The 13,498-nt window shown below is 43.5% G+C and overlaps 1 protein-coding gene across 1 annotated transcript in view; it reads right to left on the bottom strand.

The window, feature by feature from the left end:
- Window positions 1–12,763, bottom strand: part of LOC306918726 (protein diaphanous homolog 2-like) — a gene marked incomplete at its 3' end in the record, with an annotated part of 24,644 nt that extends 11,881 nt beyond the window's left edge. Inside the window, exon 1 of the mRNA XM_079531595.1 lies at window positions 12,604–12,763. Within this exon, the coding sequence (XP_079387721.1) occupies window positions 12,604–12,723 (120 nt within the window). The remainder of the gene's footprint in view (window positions 1–12,603) is intronic.
- Window positions 12,764–13,498: the final 735 nt, after the last annotated feature.

Raw genomic sequence — 13,498 nt, 5'->3', positions numbered from 1 at the left:
CCCCAGAATTATCTCTATTGGGCCACGGACCCCCATCTCAAAATATGTAGTTCCAGGGACCCCCCAGAAGCAAATATTATAGTTAAAAATGTTCTCTCTGAAATATATATTCAAAGATTTGCACCACATTTTCACAACTTTTCAAAAATAGCAGACCTACAAGCTTGTAGCGCGCCACTCGGTGGCACGCTATGAGCTTGTAGATCTGCTATTTTTGCATAGCTAAAGTATAACATAATGCTAACACCAAAAGGGGTTCCCGCCCAGAATGGGTTAACGCACTCCATTAACCCAGGAGGCCAATCAAATCTGGCTTTGTAGCGCAAAGTGACGCGCTATGAGCTTAGTATAGCCAAACTAGAAAATATAAAAATAGACATTTCTGAATTGCCCCAAAGTATAAATTATGGTTAAAGTGCTGCATGAGGACTACTCACACACTACACAGTTTTTTAAGGGGAATTATGATGTGGAATTTACTTAGGAATTTGAATGTAATTTGTTAAAGCACATTGGATGTATTCAAGATGTATCTTTACAAGTCGACACACAGAACGTTAGCTTAACTTTAAGACGCATGCACACAGTAAGCGCCATGCAGAAAATGTCAACTTATACACATTTTGAGTCTCAACTTCGAACCCGGCATCTCTATTTCTTCATATGTGACTTTTTTTTTAATCTAAATTTCTTTAAAAATAGCCGATCTATACAGTTGGGTGCCACCGATATTGTCCCTTATCATTTGACCCATTTAGGCCTGACCTCAACATTTTAAAAAATCCTTCTAAATCCTCCAGTTTTCTGAAATAAATATTTTTACGATTTTTCAAAAATAGCAGACCTACAAGCTCGTAGCGCGCCACTCGGTGGCGCGCTACGAGCTTGTAGATCTGCTATTTTTCAATAGCTAAATTATAATATGTTTAAAACACCAAAAGGGGTTCCCGCCCAAAATGGGTTAACTGTCCTTTTGCGCAGATCACGCAAACCTCAGCAAAAAGAAAAGGACAATATCGATGGCCTCCCACTGTAGCTTGCCCATTTGTCACGTGACACCTGTACATTCTTAAACCCAGTAAGGTTGTTTTACAGTAGCTCTGTATGTAACGCACGCACGCACGCACACACGCACCGCACGCACGCCACGCACGCATGCACGCACGCTCTGTGTGCCTGAGAAAGGTCTTCATCAGCGCTGATAGGATGCGAGAAGAAAGTTCCTGCGAGTGTCTACTTTTAAACCATTCTGGGCGGGAACCCCTTTTGGTGTTAGCGTTATGTTATGCTTTAGCTATTGAAAAATAGCAGATCTACAAGCTCATAGAGCAGCACCGAGTGCCGCGCTATGAGCTTGTAGGTCTGCTATTTTTGAAAAATGGTGAAAACGTGGCCCAAATGTTTGAGTATATTCTTTCACAGCGAACGTTTTTAAACTCAAATCTTTGCTTCTGGGCGGGTCCCTGGAACAACATATTTTCAGACGGGGCTCCGCAAGCCAATTACATATATTTTTTGGGGGGTTCTTGACATGAAATTGTTTGAGAACGACTGACATAGAAACATAGGGGTTTTTCAGTCAAGATTCAGAAGGCATTCATAGGATCTGATCTCAGGTCAGAATGGGTTAAGCAGCGCGGTAGCATGCTAGCTTTCAGAGGTTAACGGTGGAGGTGCTCATGCTCCCGCTGGGCTAATTTCACTCTCCATTTGGATGGAGCTGGGAGATGAAACGAGAGCTCCTGACTGTGCCACCTGTTTGAAGTCGTGGCAGTGCATGGGGGAAGTGAATGGTGGAAGAATTGTACTGACATTTTTTTTTTACTAAAGTAAATGTATCAATACCACAATGTAAAAAAGTCTGGAATTAAAAATGTATTGGTATTAAAAAGCACTTAACCCATTTTGGGGCGGGAACCCCCTTTTGGTGTTTTAAACATTATGTTATAATTTAGCTATTGAAAAATAGCAGATCTACAAGCTCATAGCGCGCCACCGAGTGGCAACTTTTCAAGTGTATACAATTATTTTGAAAATAGTAGATCGATAGAGTAGATAGAGTAAATGTATAGGGCTGAAGTGATTATACAGACACAGTATTTTGTAATAATAATGACAATCTAAAGTAAAAGTACCGCAAATTTGAAATACTCCAGTAAAGTAAAACATGCCTAAATACTGTATACTGTACTGTACTGTACTTAACTACAGTACTTGAGTAAATGTACTTTGTTACTCTCCACCACTGCCCGCACTAGCATTATCCTCACTGTGGGTGTCTGGGTGAGTCTACGTTGTAGACCTCTGGAGAAAGAGACAATATGCACTGAAATGAGACTTGCATTCACCCAATTTCAGACCTATATCCTGGAGGGAATTATAATGTTCAACATGGACGCCCGGCGGCTCAACAAAAATCACCTAACGCCATTAAAGTGAACGCGGATGGCGGCACAGCTCACCTTCATAAATGCTAATGTTAGCTTAGCTTAAGGGGGGGGGTGGTAGGTTGTGTATGAAGTGACTCATATATCATGAGCACACGCTTCAATATCAGAACATGAAAGAGCCAAGACACATGTCACACATACTGTAGCAACATGACCTCCTTAGCTCTGTGCGTCACACGTCTCAGGCAAGGCCTATATACAGTGACTCACATAGCAAACCTGATGTATCTCTATGTAATCTACGACCGGTTGTGTTCACTGACACTGATTCAGTCATATGAGTTATAGGGCAGTATTATGCGTGTCTTATAAGTACCAGGTCTTATGACTTAACTTAAGACCTGGAGCCTGGCGTGGTCAATGCCATTTGGCTATTCTGAGTGGCCAAACGGCATTGACCACGCCTCCATGTCTTAAGTTAAGTAATAAGACCTGGTACTTAAGACACGCATAATACTGCCCATATGTGTCATGAGAGCTAGTATAGGGGAGCCTGCTGTAGGCTACTTGTCATGTAGATCAGCCATTTGCAACCTGTGAGCCATGAGGATACATATAGGAACTTAAATCAGCTATAGTTAGTCCCATTGATCCAAGCCTATAAAAAGTATAAATGCACCAAGTCTCTGTTTGTCTGTCTGTCTGTCTGTCTGTCTGTCTGTCTGTGTATGTAATCCACGTAACTCGGGAACCGTTTGCCCCACCGACTTCAAATTCGGCACACGCGTGTCGAGTCGGGCGGACCCACGGTTGTCCAGAACCGCCACAAAAGGCCTCTGCCCAGGCTCTGGACTGCAGGGCCCCTATACCCAGTAGGCTCCATATATGGAGCCTACTGTTCTGACATCACAATGATGTTCTGACATCTGCATAGACTCCAAATTCTGGCATGCCTGACAAAGAACTCCACATATGGGCATAAAAGGGACACTGACATAATAACTGGGTGGGGGCACGTTGTAGTTCGGTGGTCACCTCACCACCGATAATCCAGACTATGAATAACGCTTAAGCCTATAGGGAACTGATTGATGGACCATCGCCCCCATAGCAGTGATGATGATCAGCGCGGCTTGGATTAACGTTTTAATAGGCTACAAACATGGCATTTTATGTCATTCTGAGCATAAATAAGACTAATAACCCTGGGCGTGTGCACGTGTCGGCACTGTTTCTACAATGAGAGGCTTATGGATGCTAGACGCGGAAGCTAACCAAGGCAACAAAAAAAAAGAAGGTAAATAAATATTTTTAAATAACTTTTAATCAAATCTCACGTTTCTCGTGGATGGCCCAGATGACCTTAATAACTTTCCACGAGAGATCTCGAGGAAAGCACAGATTGGGTTAACCCATTTTTGCGGGAACCCCTTTTGGTGTTAGCTGTTGAAAAAGATCAGATCTACAAGCTCATAGCTATTTTTGAAAAATCGAAGAACGACTGACATAGAAACATAGCTTTTTCAGAAAACTGTCAGGATGTAGAAGACATTTTTAGAATCTGATCTCAGGTCAAAATGGGTTCAAATAAACCGATCACGCAGCCCACACCATCTCCGACCACTCAACACAGCAGCCGACTATACGCATCGTTTTGGTTCCACCGTGACTCGCATCACACGTGGAAATGGTAACATGAAATCACGTGTGCGTTCGGGATAAGTTAAATTATGAAACGAGGCTAAGTTTAGCGATAATAACCACTTAGAAAAGTGTGTGTTTTGCATAAACGGCCCGTCAGGCAATTAGTCTAACTAGTCAGGCTGCTCCGAATTATCGCACATCGCGAGCTACATAAATCTGTGTGTACAGGTGCACTAATTAAATGGGGACAGCCAATCTCTGCAGAACCCATGGGAGTGGGACCCTGCTTGGCTATGGGGGGGGGGGGGGGAGGGGAGTCAAGGAGAAGACCCTGGTCCAACCGCATGGCTGCCTGCAGCAGGTGATTTAAGTCAGGTTCTGTTTGTGTGAAATTGCCTGTTGAGCTTGTTATTGCACATAATATTTTATTTTATTGTACCCTCAGGCATGGTTGACTAAGTACAGATTATTTTTTTGCAGTCACCGCCCGGGGGGGGGGGGGGGGGGGGGGGAGTTTAACCCATTTTGGGCGGGAACCCCTTTTGGTGTTAGCATTATGTTATGCTTTAGCTATTGAAAAATAGCAGATCTACAAGCTCATAGCTCATAGCTCATGGCGCGCTACGAGCTTGTAGGTCTGCTATTTTTCGAAAAACGACTGACATGGAAACATAGCTTTTTCAGAAAACTGTCAGGATGTAGAAGACATTTTTTTAATCTGATCTCAGGTCAAAATGGTTTAATTCAGACACACTATCCACACTTGGAACACGCAGCCTGCTACCACAGCTTTCTACTGTTACACTACACTACGTATTTATTGTCTCCAACAGGCCGAAGGCACATGGGCAGAGAGTATGTTTTGCACTCCGTCCGTCCGTCCGTCCGTCCATCCGTGTGTGTGTGTGTCTGTCCGTGTGTGTGTCCGTCCGTCCGTTACCAGCTAATCTCCGGCACCGTTGGCCCGATCCATGCCAAATTTCGCACACACACTCCCTGGATGCCAACGATGAACCGCTCTCTCTGCACCCGTTGACGGCTTGCCATTGTCTTCTAAATGTTACATTCCAACGAATTCAAGGCAGCAGTTTCAACTAGACAGGACAACTCAAAGTTATTTTTTATTTCAGTTTACCAAACTATAATTATAGTGACATCGATGTAATTAATATATATTTGATTGATTGTGCCAAAAAAAGGAAAGAGCTGTGCGTGCGTGCGTGCAAATCAGAAAAGTTTAGGCTACAGACAAAGGAGTTGGGAGTTTGGGAGCGGCTAGCCTTCTATATAATGATGCGCACATATTAGCCTATATATATTTTAAAAATACCCAGCATAATTTTTGGGAAGGCTAAGCCTGGCCTAGCCTTACATACCCACCGCCTACGATCGATTTAATTTATATATATTTGATTTATTGTGCCAGCAGAAAGGTCCGTAGCAGCAGCACGGTTTATATATACACCATAGGATAGATCAAGTCATGTGACGCATCACCGCCACAAATAGTGCTACAGCGTTATCTAAAATGCACTTCCGCATACCTCACCGTCAGTTACTTGGATATTTTCTCCCTCTCCACGAGAGAGGGAGAGAGAGAGAGGGAGAGAGAAAAAAAGAGAGCCGTGATGCGTGGAAATCAGTTCCACTGGTCGCGTGCAGAAAAGTTTACAGACGAAGGACGGACAGAACTGTTCTTCTGACTGACAAAACATTTAGAAGTTCGGGACGTCTATCGGGTTGGACTGATTTCAAACACTGTCATTTTTATTTGGCATCGCGCTGATTCGCGCATCGGCGAACATTCTCGCTCCAAGGAAATGTCGGTCGGGTCAAACAGACCATGCTATAAACTTTATTATTCCAGGATAATTGATTCATTTTTATCATCGCCACCTTACATAATTATGCTATAAAGATGGCGTGTATAGTCAACATGTATTTATATCTATTGAGCTATGCGTTTGGTTGAAACAATACGCCAGTCAGTCAACACACCATATTTCACCATATTTTTGATGCGCTGATATATGAAATGAATATGCGCGACATAGTCACAATGCTATAAACTTTATTATTCCAGCATAATTATGCTAAAGATGGCGTGTATAGTCAACATGTATTTATATCTATTGAGCTATGCGCTTGGTGGAAACAATACCACACACCATATTTCTTTTTCCGTTTCGAGAAATAAAGTCAGACATCGTTATTTCTGCAAACCGCATATAACAAATATAACATCTAAAACAACATTTAGTTTATGTAAGTTTGTAATGTAAGTTTGCCTACATGTGGAAGGCTAGTTGGAATGCAAATGACACATTAGCTTGAACAATGCCCGTCTCCAGCCGGGAGGGAGGTGTGAAAAGCACTGCTTGTGGGGGAGAAAGGGTGAGGGCTCTAAGAGCGGTCCCACGGACCGAAAAAGAGCAGACATTTTAGTAGAATTATGTCTAAAATCATATTTCCAAAACGTTTCAGATGAAAAAAAAAACAGAGATGGTTTGAATCGAACATTTAGAAAAAGTCATGCAAGGGGAACTTTCTCAGGACTTCATGGGCAAAGAAAATCCACTTCAAAATTTCAAAATCGGTCAGCCTGACCGCTCCGACGCGCTAGTGTTAAAGCACCACCAGGAGGCCGACTTTTGTAAAACACATTTTTTGCTATTACTCCTCCAAATGTGTTCAAACAGCTATACAGTAGTCATGTGCTCGGATCTGTCCAATATTTCATATTCCATCCTAATTGGCTAACATTGGCTTTCAAAGTTTGCAGGACTGGCCCTTTGATCAAATAGCCTCAAATCATGAACGCAGCGTGCAGTTTATGTGAAATCTTTGACGCACTTTCCTACTAGGCTGAGGAATATATATCCCACCCTTTTCACATTGGCCTGTTATAGCGCCACCGGTGGAACTTTTGCAAAACAAATTTTTTGAAACAAAATGCCTCAAATCATCCAATTGCCATTTAAGGCATATAAGAACAAATGGCACCCTTTTCACAACCTGACCTGCCCTGGTGGAGACCTGTGCCCCGAGGGGCACTTTATCTAGTTTCTGATAAGTTTATAATGTCTAAGCCAGCGGTATCTTCAAGCGTATTTCAGGCCAAGGAGCCCCTATAGGTGAGAGAGAGAGGAAGCAGGAATGAACCCCCACTACATTATTGTGTCAAATGTGTGCGTATAGCGTTAGTCCGACATTCCAAATAATCCCACATTACTAACCCTAACTAACCTAAATGCACGCGGAAACCACAGGCGAGTCTTAACCAGCCACGTATGTCGAACTATTGGTACAGTATGTCGGACTAACGTATGACCCCCTGGCCGTGTCGAATTGTGTTGCAGATGAAAGGTTTTCATAGATTTCATAGATAGCTTCATAGACTCGTTGGACAGCACCATCATCAGCGTTGGATTCATACCGTATGCTTATGTGTAATTTCAGACCTTTAACCCATTTTGGGCGGGAACCCCTCTTGGTGTTTTAAGCATTATATTGTACTTTAGCTATTGAAAAATAGCAGATCTACAAGCTCATAGCGCGGCACCGAGTGCCGCGCTACGAGCTTGTAGATCTGCTATTTTTGTAAAATCGTGAAAATGTAGTGCAAAGCTTTGAATATGTATTCTTTCAGAGCCAACGTTTTCAACTCAAATCTTTGCTTCTGGGGGCGTCCCTGGAACAACATACTCTATTTTCAGATGGGGGTTGGTGGCCAAATACAGATCGTTTTTGAGGGTACGCTTGAGAACGACTGACATAGAAACATGGGTTTTTTCAGAAAACTGTCAGAATTTCTGTAGAATCGTTCTCAGGTCTAAATGGGTTAACCACTTAAACTGTCAATACTCACTCTCAGCGGCGGCACTTTGCCGCCCCTGTCCCACGGATGCGCCCTTCACCGACTACCAGCGATGATGAACCGTGCAGCGGAGGCGGGGTGCGCGGGAGAGCGCACGGGAACTGGCACGAGAATGACCGAGTTGCCGGGAGTGCACGGGAACTGGCACGGGAAAAACGGAGTCATGTTTGGCGAGTTTGTTGCCGCCTCTACTAACTGTTCCGTAGGGAATGGCTATATGTGGCCTACAGTATATGGACGCCACCAGCGATATTCACTCTGTAGACTTCTTAGCCCATTTAGGCCTGACATCGAAATTAAAAAAGTCTTTTTTTAAATGTAATTTTTTCTGAAAAACCTCATGTTTCTATATCAGTGGTGCTCAATATTTCATGTCAAAGACCCCAGAAATGATATGTAATATGCCGCCAACCCCCATCTGAAAATATGTTGTTCCCCAGAAGCAAAGATTTGAGTTAAAAACTGAAACTCTGAAAGAATATATATTCAAAAGATTTGAGGCACATTTTCACGACTTTTCAAAAATAGCAGACCTACAAGCTCGTAGCGCGCCACTCGGTGGCGCGCTATGAGCTTGTAGATCTGCTATTTTTCAATAGCTAAAGCATGACATAATGCTTGAAACACCAAAATGGGTTAGTCTGCTTTTTCCCCTCTACACCAATCCGCTTTGACGAAGATTGCCGATCAATAGGCTCACACATGCTTACGTTGACATCACTGCTGAGGACGTAAAGTGCAAAATGCCTCTGTTTGTATGTTGTGTTTCTGAACACTATGCTGCTGCTGTTTGTTGACGTCGAAGCCCACACAGGTGAAATAACTGACTTTTGTTTAACCGTAGAGTTGACACATTTGAACGTTGTTTTTATTTTCTTCTAGAAACCACACACCCACACAACCTGTATGTAAAATATAAACTGTGATATAACCATCACCTTGAGTGAACCTATACAGACTATACAGTCAATTCACTGTAGTTAGAATTCGGTCACAAGCTCTGGTTAAGATAAAGGGATATTTCACTTTCAAACATGTTTGGGGGGTCATTTTAACATCTATTCAGGCGTTTGTGAACACCCCCAGACAGCTTTAAAAGTTGCTTGATTTGATATGTATTTGATCCGACACACCCTTCCAATACAAACCCATCGTAAGGGGGGGGGGGGGGGGGGGGGGGTGCCTGGAAAAACATATTTTCACATGGGGGTCCGCGGCCAAATACAGATAATTCGGGGGGTCCTTGACATGAAAAAGGTTGAGCACCACTGATTCATAGAAACATAGGTTTTTCAGAAAACTTTTTTCTTTTTTTTTTTAGAATCGGCCTCAGCCCTACATGGGTTAAAACCCATTTTGGGCGGGAACCCCTTTTGGTGTTTTAAACATTATGTTATAATTTATTGAAAAATAGCAGATCTACAAGCTCATAGCGTGCCACAGAGTGGCGCGCTACGAGCTTGTAGGTCTGCTATTTTTGAAAAATCGTGAAAATATTTATTTCAGAAAATGTTGAGGTCAGGCCTAAATGGGTAAATACACTGTCATTATGACAAAGGAAAAATAAAATATGAAGATGCAAGGTTTCTGCCCAACAAGTGACTCTACAGTACGATCATAATAATAACTGCACAATATGCAGTTGGAGAGACATCCACACCTCACCTACCTCTTCCCAAATACAGTCTGTATATTATGAAGTGAGTCCAGCTAATAATTATACTTCTACACTGCACACTAAAAATCTGTCTGGAGCCGCAACATAATGTTTATTTGTGCTTTTTCTGGAAACTTCCCAAAGCAGATAAAGTAAAGCCAGTAAAGCTAGCAGCGTTGGTGGGGAAAGCACATTTGTTTTTGTTTTCTTTTTTCCCTTTATTTACCCAGGGTAGTAGCTGAGCACAAGTCAAGTGCTCATTTTCAGCAACACGCTGGACATAGAAACACACAGACAGACACACACATTAAAACCTGGGAGCTGACCAGTACAACCTCAGTCTTATACTGTTGGCCACTAAGCAGCCCCACTGGAGCAGTTGGGGGTCCAGTGCCTTGCTCAAGGGCACTTCTCACAGCATTTCCCCGCCCCCTTTCCACGCCCCCTTTTGGAGCTAATGGTGTTATTTTTTCTGCGGTCCATAGGCTTCCATGTTAAAAGAGGTATTTTCACAAGCCACAAACTACCGTTTTGTAAAGGTAAGGTTTATTCTACTTATTTGAGTTGTTATACCATTGTGTTTTCTTCATATTATTATCGGTCTTTGACATTTTAACATTAGGAAATGTACTTAGATTCTCCAGAGAAAAAAAGTGTAAATGGGGAGAAAGAAAGAAAGTGTAAAAGAAAGGGGGCTGTGAGATAGGCCTATCACTTCCCGAGTCCCGGCCCAGATTTTTCCTGCCCGTCCGGGGAATCGAACCGGCGACCTTTCGGCAACAAGGGCGCTCCTCTAACCCTTAGGCCACCACTGCCCAAATATATGTCCATGCATTAATACATTCTTTATATTCCTTCAATTATATTTATTCTTGGTATCATGGTGTATAGGAGCGATACTTCTTCTTTACAATATAGGAGAATGTACTGTAAGCATAACTTTATGCCTACTACAATAATAAAGTAAGACTAAAATGTAAAAAACAAACAAAACAAGAAAACCGACTTCCCCTGCCATATAGAAGGATTGGAGCTTCACTTAGAAAAGGTCACCAAGCTATTGATAAAACCTTGAAGTTAGCCACGCACGCACGCACGCACGCACGCACGCACGCACGCACGCACGCACGCACGCACGCACGCACGCACGCACGCACGCACGCACACGCACGCACACGCACACACACACACAGCGCAATTATCTGCATTTTTTTAAGGACTTTATAACCATGGAGGAGACACCACAAATTAAAGAGCACTTGATGGGCCTCTTAGTGGCTGCATGAGGACTCGGAGGCCGAGAGCTTGTCGTCGCTCAACCCTAGACAGGCTGGCTTTGTTCAGACGGAAGGCAAATCCAATTTGTTTCTCAAATGTGATTTTTAGGGCTCACTGTGTCCACGCTGCTATGTGTGCAAGTAGATCAGATGGGATTTGTGTATTCAGGCATACCGGGTCTTCAAGGTTTTTTAGGACCCCTTAGCTGAGAGACAGATGAAGCGATCTACAAGCTCGTAACGCGCCACCGAGTGGCGCGTTACGAGCTTGTAGGTCTGCTATTTTTGAAAAAACGAAAATGCGGCACAAATCTTTGAATATATATAGACTTTTTTTTATTTTATATATCAGGCCTAAATGGGTTAAATCAGTATACAAATCTAGCATAAATTCTCCTATAAATCAGGCATTAATGGAAGGATGTACGTACATGTGTCAAGAGACCCCATGCGTGGTGCACCCACGCATGGGGAGGGGTGACGCTGGGGGCACATGTACACATCTCGCCTAGGGCTATTGAGAAGCCAGGGCCGGCCGGCCCTGCTTGAAAGTACACAGTGTTGCACTTCCAAGGAAAGTTCTGTTTTGTGACTTTGTGGGCACACGCACGCACGCACGCACGCACGCACGCACGCACGCACGCACGCACGCACGCACGCACGCACGCACGCACGCACGCACGCACGCACGCACGCACGCACGCACGCACGCACGCACGCACGCACGCACGCACGCACGCACGCACGCACGCACGCACGCACACGTGTGATGTGAGGACGCATCTGTGTGGGCGGGTTGAAGGGTATAGGTGGGTGCATACAGTGTTTATGTTTGTGAACAGTACGTGGGCAATATGCTGTACATATGTCCGAGTGTACTGGATATACACGTGACTTTTTTTTTTGCATGTCGTCTATGTCGGGAGGAAACCTCATACGGTATGTATGTCCAAAACAGTTACGTTTCAGGATTCAAATTCAAAGGCAGCAAAAGTAGCTGATCTACAAGCTGGAAACGTGGCGCGACGCGTTTTCGAGCTTGTAGATCTGCTACTTTAGTCCAGTAATAAAGTAATTTGACCTCAAACTAATTGCAAAAAAAAAAAACGCTGATTTTGTATCTTCAACATATCCTGAATAACAGGATAACAAATGTGTGCTGACATTTGGGCAAGTGGCTATGGCCAAATGTAGCCCAATGATGCAAAACTAATGCTCGGAATGGATTCAGCATCATGAAAACCCTCTCGTTTGACATGTCACATGCTACTTAACCCATTTTGGGCGGGAACCCCTTTTGGTGTTAGCATTATGTTATAACTTAGCTATTGAAAAATAGCAGATCTACAAGCTCATAGCGCGCCACCGAGTGGCGCGCTACGAACTTGTAGGTCTGCTATTTTTGAAAAATCGAAGAACGACTGACATAGAAACATAGCTTTTTCAGAAAACTGTCAGGATGTGGAAGACATTTTTAAAATCTGATCTCAGGTCAAAATGGGTTAAAGCAAAAGGTGGCCATACTGTACAGGTTTTCAAAACGTTCCCCTCAGACAATTCCAGGCAATTTTCCTGTTATTCATGATATATTGAAGATTGTTTTTTTTTTGCATATATTTCCTGTACTACTTGTGGATGTGCTACTTTTTGATGCTTTTGTGTGACGGCGTGTGATCAAGTAGGACTACGTACACAGAGATAGGAGGTTTCTACCCGAGAGAGCAAAGCAACAACAACAACAAGCGATGTGGTACTCACCATGAAGAGAGTGCGGAAGTTTGCCAGGTCTCCGAAGAAGTCCTCCACGCTGAGCGAGTGCGGGTCAAAGGCGTAGAAGCTGCCCAGGTTCTCGTACAGCTTGGTCATGTTCTTGTGCATGGTGGACAGCTTCTCGTACTGCTCCCGCGAATGTTTGCAGAAGCCGTGAGGAGGAGGTCAAGGTCAAGGTAAACTTTATTGTCCACAAGGGAAATTTGTCTTGGGCTTTCACCCCATAGCTACAGCCACACATAAAACATCAATGACAAACAAAAATACATTACAGAGGAAGACACAACATTACACAATTGTGTATGTGGATAATCTAGCCTCACCCAGTTACTGCTGTTTCAGAGCCTCGTTCAACATCTTAGTTGATGCTGGTACAAACGAGAAACGAGAAGGAGGGGGGAGTCAAGGAGAAGACACTTTGTTCTCTGGTGCACAGCTCGCACATGCACACGCACACACACACGCACACACACACATATAACGCTGTTGGTGTCAGTGACACAATTGACACATTCATCTGCCAAAGGAAACTACAGCCGAATATTTTTGCAGCGTTGAAAACAAGAGAAGGAAAAGAAAAAACAACATCATCAAGGTCGGTGAAACATAAAAAAAAGTCGGACAAGGAACAGAAGTGGGCGGTCGAGAATCTAATGTGCCATTACAATAAACTCTCACTCTCTCTGCAGTCAGTGGCACGCTGAGCTAATAGGAGCTCCCAGGAGTAATGGAAAAGAGTCTTTCAGTCGGCGGCAGCGCGACACAGATGGCTGTTGGAATAAGCTGATTGCCATCATTGTTCTATTGTTTGTCTCAACAACGGGCAGGGTCAGGTTTTCTTGAACCCTCCACTCCATCTCACATCACACTGTAATTTACTGAA

This window comes from Electrona antarctica (assembly GCF_951216825.1).
Source record: "Electrona antarctica genome assembly, contig: scaffold_616, whole genome shotgun sequence".
Classification (NCBI taxonomy): Eukaryota; Metazoa; Chordata; class Actinopteri; order Myctophiformes; family Myctophidae; genus Electrona; species Electrona antarctica.
Note: the sequence above shows the minus strand (reverse complement) of the source record. Positions and strands in the feature narration are given on the sequence as shown.